Source organism: Acartia tonsa, chromosome 6, assembly GCF_053477335.1.
Source record: "Acartia tonsa isolate MP-2025a chromosome 6, ASM5347733v1, whole genome shotgun sequence".
Classification (NCBI taxonomy): Eukaryota; Metazoa; Arthropoda; class Copepoda; order Calanoida; family Acartiidae; genus Acartia; species Acartia tonsa.
Window position 1 is genome coordinate 42515617 of NC_137265.1, and position 24960 is coordinate 42540576.

A 24960-nucleotide genomic window follows, 5' to 3' on the forward strand; every position below is an offset into this window, starting at 1 on the left:
TAGCTCAATATATAATTTAGATTAGCAAAATGTATTCAATTATAAATTTTTACAAAATTTTAGTATTTTTAATTTAATGGTTAAGAAATAAAAATAGAGAAAATAAGAGTTGTAACCTACTTATAGGTTTATCATATTAATACTTCAATTGAAACTGTGTTAAATCTAGGCTTATGGTGCTGGCTTTTATGAGGGATATGTTACCAGTGAACTATATAGTATTATATTATTATATTTAGGCTTATGGTGCTGGCTATTATGAGGGATATGTTACCAGTGAACTATATAGTATTATATTATTATATTTAGGCTTATGGTGCTGGCTTTTATGAGGGATATGTTACCAGTGAACTATATAGTATCATATTATTATATTTAGGCTTATGGTGCTGGCTTTTATGAGGGATATGTTACCAGTGAACTGTATAGGATTATATTATTATATTTAGGCTTATGGTGCTGGCTATTATGAGGGATATGTTACCAGTGAACTATATAGTATCATATTATTATATTTAGGCTTATGGTGCTGGCTTTTATGAGGGATATGTTACCAGTGAACTATATAGTATCATATTATTATATTTAGGCTTATGGTGCTGGCTTTTATGAGGGATATGTTACCAGTGAACTGTATAGGATTATATTATTATATTTAGGCTTATGGTGCTGGCTATTATGAGGGATATGTTACCAGTGAACTATATAGTATCATATTATTATATTTAGGCTTATGGTGCTGGCTATTATGAGGGATATGTTACCAGTGAACTATATAGTATCATATTATTATATTTAGGCTTATGGTGCTGGCTTTTATGAGGGATATGTTACCAGTGAACTGTATAGGATTATATTATTATATTTAGGCTTATGGTGCTGGCTATTATGAGGGATATGTTACCAGTGAACTATATAGTATCATATTATTATATTTAGGCTTATGGTGCTGGCTTTTATGAGGGATATGTTACCAGTGAACTATATAGTATCATATTATTATATTTAGGCTTATGGTGCTGGCTTTTATGAGGGATATGTTACCAGTGAACTGTATAGGATTATATTATTATATTTAGGCTTATGGTGCTGGCTATTATGAGGGATATGTTACCAGTGAACTATATAGTATCATATTATTATATTTAGGCTTATGGTGCTGGCTATTATGAGGGATATGTTACCAGTGAACTATATAGTATCATATTATTATATTTAGGCTTATGGTGCTGGATATTATGAGGGATATGTTACCAGTGAACTATATAGTATTATATTATTATATTTAGGCTTATGGTGCTGGCTATTATGAGGGATATGTTACCAGTGAACTATATAGTATCATATTATTATATTTAGGCTTATGGTGCTGGCTTTTATGAGGGATATGTTACCAGTGAACTGTATAGGATTATATTATTATATTTAGGCTTATGGTGCTGGCTATTATGAGGGATATGTTACCAGTGAACTATATAGTATCATATTATTATATTTAGGCTTATGGTGCTGGCTTTTATGAGGGATATGTTACCAGTGAACTATATAGTATCATATTATTATATTTAGGCTTATGGTGCTGGCTTTTATGAGGGATATGTTACCAGTGAACTGTATAGGATTATATTATTATATTTAGGCTTATGGTGCTGGCTATTATGAGGGATATGTTACCAGTGAACTATATAGTATCATATTATTATATTTAGGCTTATGGTGCTGGCTTTTATGAGGGATATGTTACCAGTGAACTATATAGTATCATATTATTATATTTAGGCTTATGGTGCTGGCTTTTATGAGGGATATGTTACCAGTGAACTGTATAGGATTATATTATTATATTTAGGCTTATGGTGCTGGCTATTATGAGGGATATGTTACCAGTGAACTATATAGTATCATATTATTATATTTAGGCTTATGGTGCTGGCTATTATGAGGGATATGTTACCAGTGAACTATATAGTATCATATTATTATATTTAGGCTTATGGTGCTGGATATTATGAGGGATATGTTACCAGTGAACTATATAGTATTATATTATTATATTTAGGCTTATGGTGCTGGCTATTATGAGGGATATGTTACCAGTGAACTATATAGTATCATATTATTATATTTAGGCTTATGGTGCTGGATATTATGAGGGATATGTTACCAGTGAACTATATAGTATCATATTATCATATTTAGGCTTATGGTGCTGGATATTATGAGGGATATGTTACCAGTGAACTATATAGTATCATATTATCATATTTAGGCTTATGGTGCTGGATATTATGAGGGATATGTTACCAGTGAACTATATAGTATCATATTATTATATTTAGGCTTATGGTGCTGGCTATTATGAGGGATATGTTACCAGTGAACTATATAGTATCATATTATTATATTTAGGCTTATGGTGCTGGCTATTATGAGGGATATGTTACCAGTGAACTATATAGTATCATATTATCATATTTAGGATTATGGTGCTGGATATTATGAGGGATATGTTACCAGTGAACTATATAGTATCATATTATTATATCTAGGCTTATGGTGCTGGCTATTATGAGGGATATGTTACCAGTGAACTATATAGTATCATATTATTATATCTAGGCTTATGGTGCTGGCTATTATGAGGGATATGTTACCAGTGAACTATAAAGTATCATATTATCATATTTAGGCTTATGGTGCTGGATATTATGAGGGATATGTTACCAGTAAGCTTCTCTACATGTATTATCAGGAACAACTCACAAATGAATATCCTAAAATTTTAATAAACACCTCTGTAATGGCTTATCAAATTAGGATATTCTTTATTGGAGGCTCCTTATATACATATATATATATGGGTATAACCTGAAGCGCCTGAAAAAAAAACACCTGTAAAAATACCTGGTGTATTTCTTGTCTTTTTCGAACCGTGCATTAGATTAGATTTATTATTCTTGGGTGTACATACATAGAAAAAAACAACAATAATCAATGAATTAAAGGAGTATAATATCAGGAATAAGGTATAACCAACAAGCAAAATAAATCTAAAATAATATTTGGGGGGCAAATGGAGAGGTCGTCAATTTTACGATGTGTTGCCCTTCAACGACAGCTGAAAAACACGTATAGGTTTCGTGATTTTCTTCCAAATTAATTTCGTTATTGGTATGAGCTGGTATAATATACATTTATAATTTTATATATACAGTCAAATTTCATTGATATGGTTAATTTATAAAAAAAAATTCTTCCCAAATGGCAGTTTCCTAATAAGTAGGAAATATGCAGTGATGTGTATTCACACATTGTTTTCATACAGGCCATATAAGTAAGACAAAAAAAATAGAAAAAAAGATAATAAGCAATAGATGAAATCATATTGGAGAGGAAAGAATGATAATAGGAAGGATTGATTAGGGCATACAAGTCTCACACCATTATTGCAATAATAGAAATTTAAGAAATTTTAAACAAATAAATTTTAACTAATTTATCAGATTTTAAACAATATTGAAAAGAAATATAAGTTTATCTACATTCTTGACATAATAGGTTGTTACACACTAGAGTTAGGCTTGATAACAAAGATTCTTTTAGATATTTTATAAATTTTTTTATTGGTTGATTGTGGGTTAATAAATCATTATTACAATGGTTATTCCATAATCTTGAAAATGAAATGAAATGCATTAAAATACGAACACGACCTACATATTTAGAATAGATTAACCATACTTCATCGGTTTTGGTTACAATGAAATATGATCTTAATCCGGTATAACAAATGTATTAAGAATTAAGATATTTTAATTCTAGATAATTGTATTAAGAAATGAGATCTTGCTTTTAGCATTTTCACTAATTTAAATATCTACTAGCGGATTCGCCTCTAGCCTCTAGGGGCTGTGCCCCAAAAGGAAATTAAAAAAAATATTAAGTATATCTGGTGCTGCAACCATTTATTTTACATTATGTTTAAATTAATTGCCTTAAAAACATAGAATAAGGAGGAATAGAAATGAAAACCTCAAATATTTTAGGGAATATTGAAGAAAAGTTGCGCTTGCGCAATAATAACATAATATGAAACTTGAATGGTACACATGTCAAGTTGGGACAAAACTGAAATAATATCTTTTTAATGAAAATATATCGAAAAGTATTAGATTTTTCCTCTAACTTTATGTCTCTACTGCATAGAAATTAAATTTATGTTTATCTAATATTGTTTACATTTCACTACTGTCAATGTACTTTATGACGCAACTTGCGTATAACTCAACAATTAATAAAATAATTTATGATAATAATTTAAATTAAAATACTTAAAAATATATAATTGGATATAAACATCTTTTACTCTCAGACCTTGAAAGAATTAAAAATCAGCTGCTAAGGATTTTTTGTAAACAAATTCATGCGCAACCCTAATACAAATGCTGTGATCATTATTTCTTAACCAAATATTTTTAAAATCATTTTTTTACTAAATTCATGTTGAAATGAATTTTTGTTTAAAGTTTTGCTAATACTATTAGGTTTTTAATCTATTGTGAATAGGACAAATATGGCTGGACGATTGGCTGTATGGCTTTTAGTATACTATTAAAAAAGGCATTTATTTTTCATATCATTTCTCGTTAATATCTGAAATCATATGATTTTACTACAAGCCTTGTAGCCATTTAGGGCTTTCAAAAGTTCCAATTTTATTTCAGGCCAGCCAGGCAGAATCTTCTACCTGGATTCTATTCTATACTATATCTTCTTTGCTTAAAAATGGCGGGGGAGATATTTTTTTGTTTTTGGGGGGGTTGTGGGTTTCCACAGGACCAGTAAGTATATTCCCTGAAGAGTAGAATCCAATCGGTTCAGTGGTTACCGAGATCCGTTTTTTAGTTCTACTAAGTCCATACTTATGTAAAAGATCTAAAGAAATAAACTGTCATGATTGTTAAATTTTAAATCTAAATAAGTTTTTCAATTAAAAATTATAAACAAATAATTTACTGTCCTTATCAGCAAAGTTTTTCTGTTCTCAAATTAAATTGGTATAATTCCATTTTCCATAACAAATGCTGTTTGATTAGTTTATCATTTCTGGGCTAATTATGAAAATAAACCTAAAAAAATTAAGAAGTTGTGTAAAATATTTAATTTTTGTACTAAAAAGCATGTTAGCCTGTATAGTAAATATTCTGTTTCATAAAAATGTTAAAAAAGGTAATATTACAAATTTTGTTTTGTACTTGCAAAATTTTCGTACTAAATTTAATCTGTTATGCTTGTGTGTGTGTAACTTTTTAGGTGGGCAAATATGTGTTTTTGGAGTTGGGTGTGATTCTATTTGTGTATGTGTGTTTTTGGAGTTGGGTGTGAGTCTGGTTGTGTGTGTGTGTGTGTTTGTGTGTGTGTAAGTGAGTATAAAGCATAAATCCTATTATACTCCCAGTGGATCAAGATAAACCCAGGTGTAAAATGATTCGTAGTCAATATTTTTTCTTAAAACTATTACCTGTATGATAGATACTCGTATGTTTTTAGTAGCGAAGCTACTCTATAATTCACAATGTCCGTCTGTCCGTCAATCACGAAGTTGGGGGAAACGTGATTTTCTCGGCTCCTATTACTGATAGACAGCTGAAGTTTTAAGTGAAGATTCCTATGACATATGCCCATCTAATCTATACATTGTTTTGTCCATCTGTCTCTTATTTGGGGTACTAGATCGATTTCTAGATTTTCAAGTTTTCACGATTTTCTCAACTTTGCAAGATAGAGGGCTGACATTTTCAGGGCTTAATTAATTTTACATTCTACATAATTCCACAAAGTTTTTAGTAAGATTTGTCTTTTTATTGGGGTGCTGGATCGATTCCTAGATTTTTAGGTTTTCGTGATTTTTTCTATTCCTATTTAGGATCGAAGGCTGAAATTATCAGGGATTGAATTTGCTCATGTTCTACATATTTTGATCAAGTATCATGAAGATTTGTCTATTAATTGTGGTGCTAGATCAATATCTAGATTTTTAAGTTTTAGTAATTTTAAATGTTGCGAGATTTTAAAGGTTTGGTGATTTCCCTATTTACCAAGATTAACTTTCATTATATGACACTGCTCTATAGTAAAATTTTTTTCCGATTTACATTCATAATTTTCGAGCTTTGCTACTTATGGATTTTGTCATCCTTGTTTTAGGGATGTTTTCCTTCTTATTTTCAAATAAATTGGAAATAAAGAGGAGGGTTAGTTGGTTTGTTTATAACTTTACGTCAGGTAAGGTTATATAGGGTATAGGGTGGTCCTGCAGGGTTAGGGCACTGCAGTTATAGTCTTGGCAGGGGTTAGACATTTGAAAACAACCCCTTTATTTTATTTTCAATATAAGATACAAAGATAAATGTAAATGTAAATGTTTACCAACAAAGAACATGGTTTGAGTATGGCAAGTGTCCCACTTTAATCCACCTAAATTTCAACAGTTGTGTATAGTATAGATGTATAGATAACTACATCCCTCCCTTTTTCAATGATCTTTTTCGTCTGCTAGCAAATTATTTTCTGCTACTGGGCTGTGTTGATATTCTCGACACCATTGGTTGATTTTCAATGACCAAATTGAGAGACGGCACAAGGACGTTGCGATGAGGAGATACAGTTATTAAACCCCTTCCCCCTCTAGTGTTTACTCTAATGTTTCAACCTATTTTTTTATAAAAAGACAGATAAATGTAAGAGAGTACCCTTCGCCCTCTTTTCAAAGGATTCACCCAGTCGTGAAAATTTAAAAATCCCTTTAATTCGTGTGAAGTAAACCAGTGAAATATCTTTTTTAGATTCAAAATTTTGACCATTTCCCATAGAAATACTCACAACAACAATATCATTATAAGTAGCGCAGCTACTATATAATCATTAATATCTATATGTACGTCCGGATGTCAGTCTTTTATTTCTTTATAAAACAATTGTGTTATGATTAAAAATAATTTTATGTGATTAAAATGTCACTAGAATGTCCCCGATATTTTGTCAGCCATGACCATTTTTTATTCATGCCATGAAGTCGACAAAAGTCCATGTTGATTATTTGAGTAATGGCATGTCATAATAGTACTACAAGTTTATATAAGATTGCTGCGCTACTTACGGACAAAATTGTCGTTGCTTTAGCGGCTTTTGATAAAGAGTCTAGACTAGGGGTTGTGTATTGAGTGTTATAGGGTCTGTTGATCTGTCTGTAATGCTGTCTAGGCATTGTAAAAAGAAAGAAATATAAATCATCAGCACAGATAGATGATTTGGTAGGTTTTTGCTTGAGACAAACAATCTATAAACACCCACATAATTATGAAAAAATTACATTTTTGTTGATTTAAATTTTTGATTGGAAAAGTTTATAAATTTTTAATGGAAACCGACCATTCAAAATTCGATTAAGGTACCCAAATTTTGCTAAGCCAACAAATAGGTTATAAAACATGGGTACCGGTGTAATTTACAGTTCAATCTCCCCTCCCTTCCTTTTTTCCCGAATACAGATTCCTTGTAAATCAAACCTTATCGCGTTTAAGAGATCTTTTGTTTCATATTTCGAACAAACGAACAGCCCATGATCCAATACTTTTGTATCCTCAGTATTCTGTAATTCATAATTCATCATAAATTTTTAAAAGTTTTTGATGAACAATATTGCAATATTTTCTAAAAGTAAATTTACTCAACTTGGAGAATGATTTATTTGTTGTAAACTTTTTTTTTCTTCAGAACATTTATTTGCGTTTCTTTTCTTCTTTGAAATGTACTCAAAGTGTATTAACAATCAATACATAAAATGAAAATAAAATATTATTTTTTATTTGTTAAAGAATTTTTATTGAATGAGTAGTCAGGGAAGGAGGTGGGGGGGGGGGTAATTGACTGGTAACCAAAGTTTTATAACCATGTAATCTTATTCGTTAGTTTAAAAACTTTGGGTACCTTTAGGGAATTTTGATTGGTTGCTTCCAACATATTCTTTTTAACCTTTAATTTGTTCCTTTATTACTCTAAAAATAGGTCAAATCCTTATAAATTTTTCTTTGCTTAGCCTAGTAACAATTTCTTTCTAGGATTTACCTATTCAAGGTAACCCTAAATCCCAGGCGAGCATTTGTAATTTTATAATTGTCTAATATCACACGCCTGACATAACTGATGTAGTTGGCACCTTTTTAATGTCTCTTGTATGAGTTGTAATTGTATGTACAGAATACAATTGTTGGACGCTGTGATGGAAAAGAGAAGCTCTGTCAGACAATTGATAAGGTTATCATGTAATTACAAAGATACTCTATAATTCATTATCTGTTGTTGGTGAGTTTATCCATAAATTATCACATAAATAAATAGGATGATATAGAAAAAAATAAGCATAGGAGGATGAATATTCAATATTGTAAAAAATCATAAATCATTTATAAACAAAGAATAAGTCTTTTGTAGCATGACCGACAGGCTGACGTACCATTAATTTATATACTGGATGTTTTTCTGATAATGGTAATCTTCACCAATCCCCCACCCCCAAAAAATCAGTCTACCTTAAATTTTGGTCTAGATAAATTATATTTTTTCTATAACGTTATAGACTGAATGACGAACAGACAAATTTAATTATAGATTGGCTTCGCTGCTAAAGGGGGGAAGAAAAATGCAGGAGGATTATTCATGTTATATATATAAATAACCAATATTTTTCCAGCGGAAAAGAATCATACTCAAATCTGTAATGGTATTTTGTATAATATTTTTTTAGTGGATTGATGAGAGTTTGGTTTGGACCAGGAGTAAGATAAGACAACATTCAACCAAGAGTGCTTACTGGCATCAGGTAAATATGAACAGTATATATTTTTATCTCATTACCGCTGGTAGGTTGGTTTTGATCCATTTTACGTTTCTGAGTGTATATTAGTCCTCGTGTAAGATGAAATCTTCTTTTATTGTTTCGCCCATTACAAATTTACAGTATAGAAAAAATAATAATAATCTTTTCTGTTTAGATTTCATTGTTTCTTGACCAAATGTCTGGCCTAGCCCATGGTTATCAAACTGCTATGAAAGGTAAAATATCTATAATCTTTAATTTACTTTGTTCGTCCGTACTTCAGTACGTCCAAAACACCAAAGGGAAAACTGATTTTCTTGGCTGTTATCTTAGATAGACATATAATTTTATTGTGAGAATTTAAATAAATGTTTTGTTTTTAAAAAAATTTTTTATTTTTCTTGTATCCAACTTTTTTTTGGAGTTAAATTGTTTAAGCTGTTGCAATTTCAGGTCAAAACAAGACTATAACCTTCAATGATATTCTGACAATGAACATTTTCGGAGATCTTGAAGATTTAGAGTCTGCCCTGAACGATCCTGAACAAAAGATGCCTCTCAAAGTCCAAGGTAATTAAGTACTAGGATAGGTCTAGCTTTTGTAAGATTTGCATGTCCTTTTTAAAGGGATAGGTTCATTAAATTGGAGATAGAAATATTAATATGTTTTCTCGTATTCATTCGAATCCGGTGGATAGGAACCGGTTCTCATCCATACGAAAAAACTATGTCTAGCATCGTATTATATCCAGCTTTCTACGAATATAAAAATGTACAATCATAAGATTAAAACCAGTTTTTTTAGCCGGTGCCTTCGGCACCTCGGTGCTAAAAAAACTAGTTTTAATCTTATAATTGTACATTTTATATCCGCGGAAAGCCGTTTATCATACAATTCGAGAAATAACTATTATATCAATTTTATACAACTAATGGCTGCTCTCCAAGCTTCTAGGTTTTCTGTATTTAAATAGTAGAAAAAAACAGAAAAATATCTTAAAATAATCCAAGGGCCTATTTGAAGCTTTCGAAGAATTGAGATCTTATTTTCATTTAGTAGTTATTTAAATCCCAACAAAAGACCAAAAACATTACTACTTTACATTTTACAATGGTTTCAGGCAATGGAAGATGTTCTGCATTGATTAGACTGTTGCCAGAGAATTCTGACCTCCTGGCATCCCATGATACCTGGAACAGCTACCAGAGTATGCTCAGGTAAAATTCTGACCTCCTGGCATCCATGATACCTGGAACAGCTACCAGAGTTTGCTCAGGTAAAATTCTGACCTCCTTGCATCCCTTGATACCTGGAACAGCTACCAGAGTATGCTCAGGTAAAAGTCTGACCTCCTGGCATCCCATGATACCTGGAACAGTTACCAGAGTATGCTCAGGTAAGATTCTGACCTCCCAGCATTCAATGATACCTGAAACAGTTACCAGCGTATGCTCAGGTAAAATTCAGACCTCCTGGCATCCCATGATACCTGGAACAGTTACTAGAGTATGCTCAGGTAAAAGTCTGACCTCCTGGCATTTCATGATACCTGGAACAACTAGCAGAATATGCTCAGTAAAATTCTGACCTCCTAGCATCCCATGATACCTGAAACAGCTACCAGTTTATGCTCAGGTAAAATTTAGAGTTTCTGGAACAGCTACTATAGTTTGCTCAGGTAAAATTCTGAACTCCTGGCATCCCATGATACTTGGAACAGCTACCAGAGTATGCTCAGATAAAATCCAGAAAATTCTAACCTCCTGGCATCCTATGATACCTGGAACAGCTACTAAAGTTTGCTCAAGTAAAATTCAGATCTCCTGACATACCATGATACCTGGAACAGCTACCAGAGTATCCTCATTTCATCTAAAATCTGACAAAGGTTTATTTAATTTTCATCTTGCATGCTATGATACCTAAAACAGTTACCACAGCATACTTAGGTATAATAAGGTATAACATCACTTGCCATTTTATCATACATGAAAAAACTACCAGAATAACTTAGGTAAGATAGCTCACCACTTCTGAATTTAATGTTGAAAACCACCATGTTTAATCTATACTGTAATTACTTAAAACTTTTGTTACGAGAATTGTTTAGTACAAAAATAATTAACCAATTCCCATTTTATAATGTCTTCTTTGAAGAATAAGGAGCAACTTAGTACTAAGCATTTAAACCCCTCAAGGTTATTTGAATTCATACATTTTTACATTGTAACTAAAGAATGATAAATAGAGTACATTATTTAAACATAATCCTTGATATGAAACAAAGGTTCTTCATATACAACATTTGTTCATCCCACCCCCATCTCTCTCCATCCATCTATTATAATGCAAATCCTTTTCCAAATATATTTGAAATTCTGTTGTCTTATGTTTGAAAGGGATGACATGGATAGATAGATGGATTCTGTGCAACCAGAAGCCAGGGATGAACACCCTTGTGTTTACAATGAATAAAATGGAGTTGGATTGAAACTTATTCCTAGGGGAGAAAAGAGTCATTCCGGTATAAGGGGATTGACATAGTAGATAACAAGCAAGTTGCAGAATAGCAGCTTAAATTTTCATTTAGGATGATTTTACTGTAAATATAAAATGTAGATGCATCTTTTGGTTACAAGTTTCCACCGTTAATTTTTTATTAATCAGCACCAATGAAGCACAAGATCTCAAAAACAGCATTTTGGGTAAAAACTGGTGAACCAAAAAGATATGCAAATCCAAAACAAATCAATGGAAAAACGATTTTTTTGCACTTTTCTTCTGTTTTAAAGATTGATTCTGATAAAGGGATTTATGCATTAATTATTATGAAATGTAGTATAAGGTAGAAATTAATGATTTTTTAAAATAAGAAATATTAGAAAAAAAGAAATTCGACCCCTATCACTTTAGAGGACAGTTGCTGACCTCCAGTCTTATGGATGAAGCTAAATACATATTAAAAATAATAATTACTCCCAAAAGTATACAAAAATGATTTTTAATGTGTTAAAAAAATCCATTTTAAAATCTTGATTTTGAGAATGATGGCCTTTAAGATGCTCCTATGGGTAGTGATGGTGAGCCAAATGTTATCAAAGTGCATGACCATGATGACAACTTATATATTGAACTATGGTCCATTTTTTGTATTCATAGCAGCCTCCAGCCAAGCAGGATTAAAAAACAAAAAAAAATGCAATTTTAATTACTCAAATGCATAAGGTAAATACTGTCGTTTTTAGAAGATGTTTATATTTCTTGTCGGTTGGCTCCATTGGAGATTGCTATGACTACAAAATATTGGTACATAGGTTGATAGACAAGTTGTTGTAATGGGCATGTACTTAGATAACATTTGGCTCACCATCATCACCAATAGGAGCATCTGAAAGGACATCATCCTCAAAATCAAGATTTTAAAATGTTTTTTTTTTTAACACATTAAAAAGCATTTTTGTATACTTTTCAGGGTAATTTTTATATTTAACATGTATTAGGCTACATCCATTAAACTGGAGGTCAGCAGCTGACCTCTGAAGTGATAGGGGTTGAATTTCTTTTTTTCTAATTTTTCTTATTTTAAAAAGTCATTAATTTCTACCTTATACTACATTTCATAATAATTAATGCATAAATCCCTTTAAAAATTGTTAATTTATCAGAATCAATCTTTAAAACAGAAGAAAAGTGCAAAAAAATCGTTTTTCTATTGATTTGTTTTGGATTTGCATATCTTTTTGGTTCACCAGTTTTTACCCAAAATGCTGTTTTTGAGATCTTGTGCTTCATTGGTGCTATTTAATAAAAAATCAACGGTGGAAACTTGTAACAAAAAGATGCATCTACATATTATATTTACAGTAAATTCGTCCCAAATGAATAATGAAGCTGCCATTTTGAGAATTCGGATTTGCCTATTTTTTTGGTTCGCAGTTTAGTATCAGAAATATGTCTTAAAATTAATAAAATAATGGGTATGGGGAAAAAAGTAAAGTCCAAATATAAAGGAAATTAAACTTTTCAAATAACTAATAATTTACCATATAAATCAATGCGTTACATACATTGTAACAAAAATACAGAGTGAGGGTAACCAAGAAAACCTAATATTACATTTTGTATTGTAAGATTTAATTGTTTGGTCCCCTAGTGTGCACTAAGATTTTGAATATTAAAACAATGTGCATTGTACAAACATCAGGGACACAGGGATAGAACAATGGACAATAAATCAATCTCCATAAATCATGATAAACAAAATTAGCTTAACATCTTTCGAGAAAAATGTTGAAACTATTTTTTTGAGTTATATTTTTCTAATTAAACCTTTTTGTGAAAAAATAATTTATAATCTATTGTCCCCTTTCTCCATGATAAACATGAAATATTAGTTCAGGGGCATTAGAAAAACTTTTTCAACTGTTTTAACTTTGATTTCTTAACAAGGATGCTTGTGGTCAGTCACTGCGAAATCGGTATATTGGTATCATTTTAGCTATTACAACTTTTTAAAGATGTAATAATATGTTGGCAAAGAAAACTCTTTGATTATACGGCCCCTGGATGCTAGGGGCGCAGCCACTAGTTCTTTTATATGAAGTAGTAAGTTTTTTTGTCTGTACCGAAGGATCTCGCTAAACGCTAAACCGCTATGGTTCTCCTTTACAGTGAAGCTTCTTAAAGGTCCTTAGTTGGTTTTAGGCTATTTTTTGCCCATCCATATCCCATTGTGTATAGAGCCCATAGATGCTAGGGGCGCAGCCACTAGTCCTTTTATATAAAGTAGTAAGTTTTTTATTGTCTGTAACGAAGGATCTCGCTAACCGCTAAACCGCTATGGCTCTCCTTTTTAGTGGGGCTTCTTACAGGTCAAGGGAGGGTTTTTAACTATTATTGGGGAGGGTATCTCCCTCCAAAAAAATTACTCCCCCTCAAATAAATTTATTTTTACTTTTTAAAAACAATTATATTGAAATTGGGAGAGGAAGACTCCCCCCCCCCCCCAAACTTTAGTGCCACTAGAAGCTTTTAGTGGCGTAGCCGCTAGTGCCCTCTTTAGATAGCATCCGAGGTACCAAAGCGCCCCTGAAATAGTCATTTGTGCACTTTATCCTTTTCATTTTCGCAAATATTGTTGCGTAGATTCAATTTTATGAGGAAAATATACCTTTGTTTTACAAAATTTCTCAAATACTTTAATGATAAACCAAATCCTATTATTTTTAGTTGAATTAAACTTGTTATATTCTGTGATTTATTTAAAATGTGCCAAGAAATAATTTTTAATACATATCTACAGACATTTGTGAAATAAAAGCAATTTATTTTTGTTTGAAGCAAATTATCTCAGATATGTATGGTACGATTTAGTCTTTTTTTTGGGGATATCATTTCTATAATTGACTTATACTAGTGGTACAGCTGTTAGTATGAGAAAAGCAAGTTTAAAAAAGAGGGGGAGAAAGTCACTCAAAAATCAGCATGTGACGTCTTAAAAATGAGGGATTTTCAATCTCTTTTTAAATGGTTTTCTTTCCCACTCCTCCTCTCCTCATCCCTAATTTTTATGACGTCAGAATTATTTTGAGCGACTTTCTACCCTCACGTTTAAACAAAAGTAAAACATAATTTAATGCTATTCTGATGTCAAACTTACATTTAAAACTTTTAACTTAATTTAATTTCATACTTTTATTAAATTCTAATATTCATCTTTCTGAGAATAAGTTTTAAAACATTTGGATCAACTTCTACTTAAGACGACATTTATATTTTTATGATTTAGGTTAATCAAGAAATACGAACTACCATTCAGAAAACATAAAGGTATTTTTTTATAAAATGACATGCAAAGTTATTCTTCACTTTGTCTGTCCGTATGTGTACAAGTATACAACTCTTGTTTTCTCAGATATCGAATTTAGTTTAGGTTGTTATTCAATCTATTGAAAAAAAATAGCTTAAGTTTAACCTTATTATCATTACCATGAGCATACTTCTAGAAAAAGGTCGTGCAAGGAAAAGGGTTGGATGTCTGCTGGGTAATTTTAATGAATGTAACTCTGGTTTTCCTTAATATCTACATTATTTACGGTAAAATTTAATGTAATGAAAATATTTCCTTGCACAGTTTGGACTTCTATACATGGGTCGTGCCAGGAAAAGGGTTGGTTGTCTGTTTGGTAACTTTGATGCTAAAGGTTCAAAACTCAGTAAATACATTTATTAAGATTTTAATCAATATTTTAATTCAGGATCTAAGGCTCGCATTCCTGGTCATACGATGTCATTCAGCGGATATCCAGGTGTTATTTACAGTGGAGATGATTTTACTATTGTTTCTACAGGTACACCATCTAATTTTACCCCAAACCTTTATATCCTTGAATGTATATATCAAAGTAAATCAATGTCTGTCTGTAGCTGAAGATTTCAATATCTGCTGGACCAATATGATTCTTCTTTGCAGTAAAATCTATTGTAGGTCCAGGTGACTATTTATAACTATTTCTTTCAAGAGAAATCAACCCTGAACATCGCCCTCCCCCCTCCCAAAAAAATTAGTTTTTCTTAAAACTAAAATTTTCTCAAGTGCCTCTAGCGGCTTCTGGGGTGGCTTATCTGCTCGTAATTATTTAAAGTAAAAAACATATTTTTACAGGATTGACAATTATCGAAACAACAATTGGAAACAGTAATCCTGACCTGTGGAAACTGTTGAAGCCACAGACTGTACTGGAGGGAATCAGGTATACCAATAATCTGTACCGCTATGAACTCTAGTTTTTGGAAATATAAAAACTGTTCCTGTGATTCAAATAATTTAGGAATAAAATGTTCTATTTTTTACTTGCAAGTTAAGTTAAGTCAGTTAGGACATTTTACCACTTAGCTCCACAAATATACATAGCACAGGAACCGTTTTGATATTTCCAAAAACTATAGCTCATAGCAGTTCTAACGGTATGCGTAGTATTTTTCTATTATTAACACAATCCGCGCAATAATAATTTTACAAAAGTCTTCTTTTTTTGCACACCCTGTATATTCTATTACTAGATCAACTGTAGCCAACAGACTTGCTGTAAATGGATCTTCCTGGACCAAAATATTTTCCAGACACAACAGTGGAACCTATAACAATCAGGTTGACATTATTTTTTCATTGAATTGATTAATATGAACACTAGCGGCAACGCCCCTGGATGCGTCAAGGACCACTTGAGGTGGGGAAGGGAGAAGTTGACTAACCCATTATCAAAAGAAAACAATCTTATTTTTTTTTGGGGGGGGGGGAGACAATGAGACTACATATTGTAATAAAGAACCATATTGATTCAGCAGTTAGCGAGATAATTTGGTACAGATAGACATACAAACGACCTGTTACTTATATATGAGAATAGTGACTTTGCCCCTCTTCTCACAAATACTAACAATTAATTAACGTCTCAAGCAGACAAAACAGTATATAACGAGTGCACAACTGTTCTTTTTTTTTAGTGGATGGTAGTTGATTACAACAAGTTTACACCTGGCAAACCCCTGCAGGATGATACACTCTGGATTCTGGAACAGATTCCAGGTAGAGCTTACGCCATGGACTAATTTTTTTTCATGCAGCTCACATTTTTGTAATTAGTCTTAAACTTGCTATTTTTTACCCTACTGAAAATTTGTTTTTTGGTGGACATGATCGACCTTATCTTACAACAATAATTCATATTTATATTTTATTTCTTTTCTAGGTCACATTGAGGCTAATGATATGACAAAGGTAAACCGATATATGAGGTTAACTAACAAACAAAATACAAATTTTACACATCCTTATACTAAAGTAACAGGATGTTTGTCTGTGTGTCTGTACCGAAGGATCTCGCTAACCGCTTAACTGATCGGGTTCTCTTTAACAGAGTAGGTCCTGGTAGGGTTTATAACTATTTTGGGGGAGGGTACCACCACCCTCCCAAGAAAAATGACAAAAAAATTGAATTTTTTTTTAACATCTGGGAGACTTAAACGTAACATAAAGAGGTATCCGTAACATAAAGAATTATCGAGACTTTAACAAACAAAAACATTTAAAGGGCCACTAGAGGCCTCTAGGGGCGTAGCCGCTAGTTTATTCATAAATTAGCAATCCTTTCAGATGTCAATGTAAAACTGAAGATAATAATTTAATTTGAATTTTAAGGATTTTTACAAATATTTTTGTACATGATAGTTGTGTCTCCCATATAAAAACATGATAGTTTAATTTATACATAACTCATATTTTAAATAAAATTCTTAATAAAGAACCCAGAGGCTAATGGTAAGGCTATTAGTACGATAATGGGATATCCAACTAATTGTCGATTCAGCGAGATCCATTTATACAGACATACTGCCCCATTTTATGTAAAGAATGCTCAGAATTAATCTTTAAAGAAATATACGTCTATAAATTTAGAAAGCAGCAAATAGTGCCTAATAAAAAATGACGTAATACAATATAAATGACCAATGATATTTCTGTATACATTTTACCATTGGTCGATTACAATGCACTATTTAAGTTGCTTTTTAATTTAGGTGGTGAGAGATCAATCTTTTTGGCCAAGCTATAATTCCCCATATTTTGAAACCATATTCAACATGAGTGGTGATTACAAGTAAGAAAATACATTTCAACTAAAACAAGGTTGTCGTCCAAAGGAGGTATTCCTCCTTCCCCCCTTAAAAAATTTTACCCCCTAGGGCATAGAGCACCCACAAAGATTCAAGGGGTAATATATCAACACCCCTGCAAAAAGATATTAAAATCCTCAACGCCTAAAATTATTCAAAATTTAATACCGATAATTACATTTCTTGAAACTTCTACCCCCACTCTTCTTTCTAAAAAAAGATTGGATGTCCTTTGAAGTATTATATCATATTAAGGCAATACAAAATATAAATCTGAAAATATATAATGGTTAAAAAATCACAAAACCTTTTTCGAGTTAAAATCACTAAACCTTTTTCTCGTATTTATTCGAATCCGGTGGATAGGAACCGGTTCTCATCCATACGAAAAAACTATGTCTAGCATCGTATTATATCCAGCTTTCTACGAATATAAAAATGTACAATCATAAGATTAAAACCAGTTTTTTTTAGCCCCGAGGTGCCGAAGGCATGGGCTAAAAAAAACTCTTCTATATCCGCGGACAGCAGTTTATAATACGATGCGAGAAATGACTATTATTTAATTTTCTTTTGTCCTATGATTAGTAAATTTTACTTTAAAAGTGATTTACATGAAAATATTAAACATAACTTTAGTTGACACTACGACTGCTCTTAATTGTCCTTATTTTCTTTATAGGTTATTATTATTATTATTATAGGTTGATGAAACAATATGGGGATTGGTTCTCTTATAATAGAACACCAAGAGCCAGAATTTTCCAAAGGTTGGCATCTTCAATAGCATACAATCCTGTAGCACAAACCTTGTTCCCTATGTTTTTAAATCTATCTAGTCCCAGTAGGAAACTCGGGAATAGTCCCTTTCGTGACATCGCTCCATAAGGGGCAATTTGTCATATTTTTAAAATGGCTTTTTATAGGTTATTTTAGGTTAGGTTATATTGGGTTAGGTGATTGCCCCACAGGGTTAGGTAATTGGCCCCGCAGGGTTAGAGCCCCCCCCCCCCCCCCAGGGGCTAGAAATAGGAGAAAACCTACTGTTAAAAATACGAAGAATCGCCCCATCGATGTCACGAAAGGGACTATACCCGGAAACTCTAATTCCTGCAGGGGCTTATCAGACCTTACTCTAATATAACCTTACCAAATATCTTTAATACAAAGTAGAAAGATGTTTGTCTGTCACAGCCGTCTGAAGCATAAGATCTCATTAACTAATAAATTAAGTTGGCTTTACTTTTTAGGTAATATACCTTCAGGACCTCATATATTTTTAAGCTAATTTATTCTATAGTAGAAAAGAGCCCTTAAAAAGTACCCGAATCCAATAATTTTTTCTATTTAAAGAAGCTCACGATCTTAGTAACCGCTTAACCGATTATATGAGAATTAAATTTTGTATTTTTTAATCTTCCTTTTTAAAAGATGATAGGTAATTTCTTTTAAATCTTTATTTAAGTCGTCCTTGAATTTTTCAGAGACGCTCCTGGTGTAGTTGATATTGAGAGCATGATTAAACTAATGAGATACAACAATTATACAAGGGTAACATTATATTTAGTAGCGAAGCTACTCTATAAGTGATCATATCTGTCTGTCTGTTTGTAAAGCTGCTGACTTAATTATTTTACCTTAGTAGTTACACTATCTCTTTCGCTCTCTCTCTCTCTCTCTCTCTCTCTCTCTCTCTCTCTCTCTCTCTCTTTCTCTCTCTCTCTCTCTCTTTCTCTCTCTCTCTCTCTCTCTCTCTCTCTCTCTCTCTCTCTCTCTCTCTCTCTCTCTCTCTCTCTCTCTCTCTTTCTCTACTATATGATTGGATATCTAGGATCCTCTATCTATTTGTGAGGAGTGTATGCCCCCCTACAGTGCTGAGAATGCTATTTCTGCCAGGAATGATTTAAATCCAAGGTAATTTTTTTTATTTATGTACTTTATTAGAGGTGAAGGTTTTCAACATTTAGGGTCTTTCTGCCTGTCCATACATTAAAAAAGTAGGCATTTAATCAATTCAAAACTTAAACCAGAATATCCTTTTTATACAGGATGATTTTTTACTTTAAAAAATAATATTCTATGTGATATAATCATTCTATTCACTTAAAAATATCCATATGAACCATTCAGTATAAGAATAATTTGGTATAAATTTACATGGTATTTTTTCTAACTTCTGAGTTATGTTGTACTATTTTCTGCGCCCCAAGCCTCAAGGGGAAGGTGAAGGGGCGAGGAAAATAGCCTAAAACCTTCTAAAGATATTTAAAAGGCTGCCCTGAAAAGTACAATTAATTTGGACTAGCAGTTTCCCAAATCTTCAGGCAAAAAGAAAACTTACTTCATATTATAGAATGAGTAATGCGTTGTAACTCTACATTCGTTGATGTTCGTTACTTTGTTTGGTTTGTTTAACTTAGTTTTTATTGATGATGTTATCCTTGTTTTTAAATGATTTATTTAGTTGATAGATTGGTAACATATTCTTTTCATTTCTAACAAAGTATACTTCCTCATACATTTACTAAGGGTCCTTTTAAAAGCATTCGTCTTAGAAATATAACTTGCCTAAAACTTTAAGATTTACTTTAAACAAGGATGCCAACATCCATAAAAGCGAAACTCTAAAAAGGTAAACAAACGATCATTAAAACTTGTCAGCGTAAGATACACAAAATGCATAAGTCTTAACAAAATTGTAAGTAAATTGTTGCAAAACTTCTTAAATATAGGAAACTGTTTGAGGACATGCTTACATTTTTAGGACTTAATTATAGAGATTCTTCGCTCAAAACATTGTCCCTTGAGGTAATATAAATCATTAATCCAAAAATCAGATGAATAGGATTATTAAAACATAAAAATTTTTTTGTCAAAAAAGTAAAATATGCATAATTTAAATGGACGTACTTACTTTCTATCAACGCTTCCTAAATCATACCTTATTGTTGTAGGAATCATCATGCAAAGTTTAAAACGGATAGTACAATTCTAAGATGTCTAAATAAATCTAATCTAATAACGAAAATCTAAACCTGTCTAATTTATAGAAAAGATTTGCTTTTAAAAATTAACTTATTTAAGATGTTTCAAAATTCGAAGCAAAAATGTAAAAAGTGCAGAATATGTCAAAATGAAAATGCAATGAAAATTTTTTATCAATGTCATCAAAATTCCTTTTTTTGCATAGTATAGATTTTTTTCTAAAAAGCTGAATTTAAATATATTTTATAAGAAAATTGGACAAAATTGTGGTATTTATGAAAATGCGTGGTTCATCCATTTATGTTTTTCATACAAAACATCTTTGCAACTATCTTTCTCCCTTCCCTAATTGACACAAAGTATCTGTATTTTTATCTCACTCTTTTAGACTATCAAGGAAACTATTATTAACAAAGTCAAAGCTTTTACTTAACTACAACTTTATAATCATATTTTAAAAGTTTTAGGCAACCTGTGAAGTGTTATTTATAGAAAACATTTAATCAATTATGTATTGTTTTTTTTATTATCACATACTGTAATTTTTATGGTCTAAAGTTTTCTTAGTTTTTAGAACCAAATTTTTAAAAACTAAAATGCTGTTTCTTTCAAAAGAAAATGCGTTTCTACATATACAGTGATTTAGAAAATTGAGATAGACCTATTTAGAAAAATAAATTCAGGGTATTTTATGAATTTATATTTCATCTTGAACAATTTATTATTTTTTATAATGATTTATTTTTTAGGGATGGTAAGTATCCTTTCCCAGCCTTGAGCCATAGAAGTCATGGTGGTACTGATATGAAGTTAACTTCCTACAGGTAAATATACTTGGCTAGCCATGCGCCATAGAAGTCATAGTAGTACTGATATGAAGTTAACTTCCAACAGGTAAATGTACTTAACCAGCTTTGAGCCATAGAAGTCATGGTGGTACTGACATAAAGTTAACTTCCAACAGTAAAACGTACTTAACCAGCTTTTAGCCATAGAAGTCATGGTGGTACTGATATGAAGTGAACTTCCTACAGGTAAATATACTTGGCTAGCCATGCGCCATAGAAGTCATGGTGGTACAGACAAGAAGTTAACTTCCAACAGGAAAATGTACTTAACCAGCTCTTAGCCATAGAAGTCATGGTGGTACTGATATGAAGTTAACTTCCTACAGGTGAATATACTTCACTAACTATAATTCATAGAAGTCATGGTGGTACTGACATGAAGTTAACTTCCTACAAGTAAATATACTTTGCTACTTTAGTACTTATAAGCTACATAAGTCATGGTGGTACAGACAAGAAGTTAACTTCCAACAGGAAAATGTACTTAACCAGCTTTTAGCCATAGAAGTCATGGTATTACTGATATGAAGTTAACTTCCTACAGGTGAATATACTTTACTAACTATGAGCCATATAAGTCATGGTGGTACTGATATGAAGTTAAATTCATACAGCTAAAAATGCTTGGTTAGATATAAGCTATAAAAGTCATGGTGACACTGACATGAAGTTAACTTCCTACAGGAAAAATTTAATTTACTAGATATGATGCTACACCAACAAACCTCCTAATGCGATAATCGTCTTAATGCGACAAACGACAAAATAACAGTTTTGGAGGTTTCTAAGAATTTTTCTAAAACTTCATTTAAATTATGATGTAACAAAACTAAACAAAATACTTAAAAGCTAAGGATTCTGAATGTTTAGATGAAATTATGTTTTCCCTCTAATCAAATCAGGGACGACCAACCATGGAAATTAAAACCCCATTTTAACTAACACTTTTTTTAAGTATGTCCCAAGATTATGAGATGATAGTTCAAGGAGGGCCCACTTGGGATCCTTTGCCTCCTTTCAGGTGAATATTTAATTACAAAATATGTTCTGTATAAGTTAAAGTTTATTATTATTTCTAAAATCAGCATAAACATTTTTCTTTTATCTGGGACTTTTTTTCTTCTTCTGAATTTGTGTTTTCCAGCTTCCAAGAAAATAATAAAAGACAAGTGTGACCATTTAATTATAATTATATATTTATCAAAAAGTAGCACCCAAATCATTTCAGAAGTTACGTTTACAATCTTTAAATTTAGACAACGAATTTTTATATATATTTTTATGACTTTCTCGCCCCTGAAGACCTCTAAAACAATGGCCTTCAAAAAGTTAGGTTTTAAAATCTGGCATAAGAAAAACTCATGTAGTTAGATGTCTATCTGCAAAAGTAGGGGGGATGTATGTATATCTGTCTTTAGGGAAATTTGAATGTCTTGTTTTAAACTAAAAGTTATTTGTTTGTAGATGGTCTGAGCAGGATTTCAAGGATACCCCTCATATTGGACAACCTGACCTCTGGCAGTTTGATCCCATCAGAGTTAAGTGGGAGGAATAACCAATACAAAAAGCCATTGAAAAAGATGTACAAAAAATATTAATCTAAATTTTTTATACTTAACAAAATGTAATTTATATATGAAAAACTATTTAAATAAAATTTCTGAATTTTGCGCATTTTATTTCTTTTTACATGAAAACCTTATTTTATTCTTCATATATGGCATAATACTATACAGAATAAAACCTTTTAAAAAAGTAAATTTATTCTGATAAACATTAATTTTGTCTTTAATTCATATTTAAAAGTAACAAGATGTGTGTGTGTGTGTGTGTGCACGTCTGTTGTGAAAAATCTCGCTAACCGCTAAACCAATATGTTTCTCCTATACTAAAAAGCTTCTTATAGGTCATGGGACAGTTTATAGCTATTTTAGGATAGGAACCATCACTCTCAAAATAGAAATCACCCCTAGATTAAATACCTCTGGAAAAATTCCGTTAGTAACTAAATGTAAGGAAAAAATCTCCCCCCCCCCCTCACTCTTTAAGTCCCTCTAAAAGTCTCTTTGAGTGGGAAGTAGAAAAATATTCATAATAAGACAACTGTACAAAGTAGGTATAGAGTTGCAATGTTACTAAAAAGTGCAGTCATTTTATGTAAATACAATTGGAATTAATCCTCTCAACTTGGCTTCTCTAAACAGATGCATGGAATTATAACAATATCCATACAATTTAAAGTAAACCTTGCTAAAAAATGTAGAGAACATATGATTTAAAGCATGACTATAGACCAACGGACCATGTAAGTTGTTTATCAGATGCTTTGGATATATGAACTAAAATAGCAACCTAAAAAATGGGTACATGGTAGATTTACCAATAGCATAAATACAGTGATAATACTGTCATAAACACAGTGGTTTGATGTCATAAACACAGTTTTACTGTCAAATTCATACCTGCATTTTTAGGTGGTATGACAAAAATACAGTCATTGCACTGTCATATTCACAGCTTTGCTGTCAATTATACACCTATATTGACAAAAATACATCTATTTAATTTATGATTTGTCAATTATACACCTACTTATTGACAAATATACATTTATTAGATTTATACTTATTTATTCATAATACTTAATACATGATATAATACAGTTAGGAGGTTGATATCTTGTTTATAAAAGTAGAAATACAATCTATGATTATGGTTTTGTCCCTATAAAAAAGATAATGTATAATTCCATTTTACCCTCATTTTTACCCCATTTTACTCATATAAGGTATGTAATATTAAAATTTTAGTTTATGGATGGACTGACCACCTGAACATTTTTGTCGGCTAATATTGGGATTGAATTAATTAATGGTGTATGGATAGGAAAGCAGAATGCTTAGAATAGTGGGCGCTTTCCCTCAAAGTGCCTATTGAGTACAGAAAGTCCCTCCACTTATTTCTAAAATAAATAACAATAAGAGTCTGGGACTTGCAGTGTCTATACTAAGGTGCTACACTGCTGTAACCAATATAACCTAACCTATCCTAGCCAAAGGTTTTCTGATCTAGACTAGATGCTTCAAGGGAAAGTCCCTAATTGTGAAATAATTTTATTAAATATTATTTCTATCTTTCCGATATTATAATGCTGACATCAACTTTTTTATTGGTAGGAAACGGATGGTTTAAGGAGCATAAATTATTGCTAAGATCTGCAATTATCAAATGCAAAATGTGCAACTTTGTGCAATAAGTCAGCTTTAATCTTTTTATTTAATGTCACATTTTATGACACGTTTGTTTTATTCAACAAATGAATGTGTAACATTGCAAAAGAAACGTTAATTATAATCTTATTAAAAACTTTGGATCATGGAAAGAAAACAAAGTAGCAGGTTTCATCGTATTTTCACAGTAGCTTTTCCCCTTTTCCTAACCTCTGCGGGGGGCTTTAACCCTGCGAGGCAATCCTTAACATTTATCTAACCTTACCTAACATAAAATAACATATCAAAAGCTACTACGAAAATACGACGAAACACTCTACTTCGTTTTCTTTCCATGATCCA

The 24960-nt window shown here is 31.6% G+C and overlaps 1 protein-coding gene across 2 annotated transcripts in view; it reads left to right on the top strand.

The window, feature by feature from the left end:
• The window catches only part of LOC145322714 (putative aminopeptidase PLBD2), a 30415-nt gene extending 7357 nt beyond the window's left edge, over nt 1–23058 (top strand). For both annotated transcript variants that reach the window (XM_080164941.1, XM_080164942.1), the window contains exons 5-23: nt 2690–2749; nt 8257–8316; nt 8807–8881; nt 9054–9114; nt 9332–9448; nt 10000–10096; nt 14668–14708; nt 15137–15229; nt 15544–15631; nt 15942–16029; nt 16386–16467; nt 16631–16659; nt 17460–17539; nt 18260–18325; nt 19040–19106; nt 19387–19469; nt 21290–21364; nt 22344–22409; nt 22853–23058. In XM_080164941.1, coding sequence (XP_080021067.1) covers nt 2690–2749; nt 8257–8316; nt 8807–8881; nt 9054–9114; nt 9332–9448; nt 10000–10096; nt 14668–14708; nt 15137–15229; nt 15544–15631; nt 15942–16029; nt 16386–16467; nt 16631–16659; nt 17460–17539; nt 18260–18325; nt 19040–19106; nt 19387–19469; nt 21290–21364; nt 22344–22409; nt 22853–22943 — 1419 coding nt within the window. In that variant the 3' untranslated portion in view covers nt 22944–23058. The remainder of the gene's footprint in view (nt 1–2689; nt 2750–8256; nt 8317–8806; nt 8882–9053; nt 9115–9331; nt 9449–9999; nt 10097–14667; nt 14709–15136; nt 15230–15543; nt 15632–15941; nt 16030–16385; nt 16468–16630; nt 16660–17459; nt 17540–18259; nt 18326–19039; nt 19107–19386; nt 19470–21289; nt 21365–22343; nt 22410–22852) is intronic.
• Nucleotides 23059–24960: the final 1902 nt, after the last annotated feature.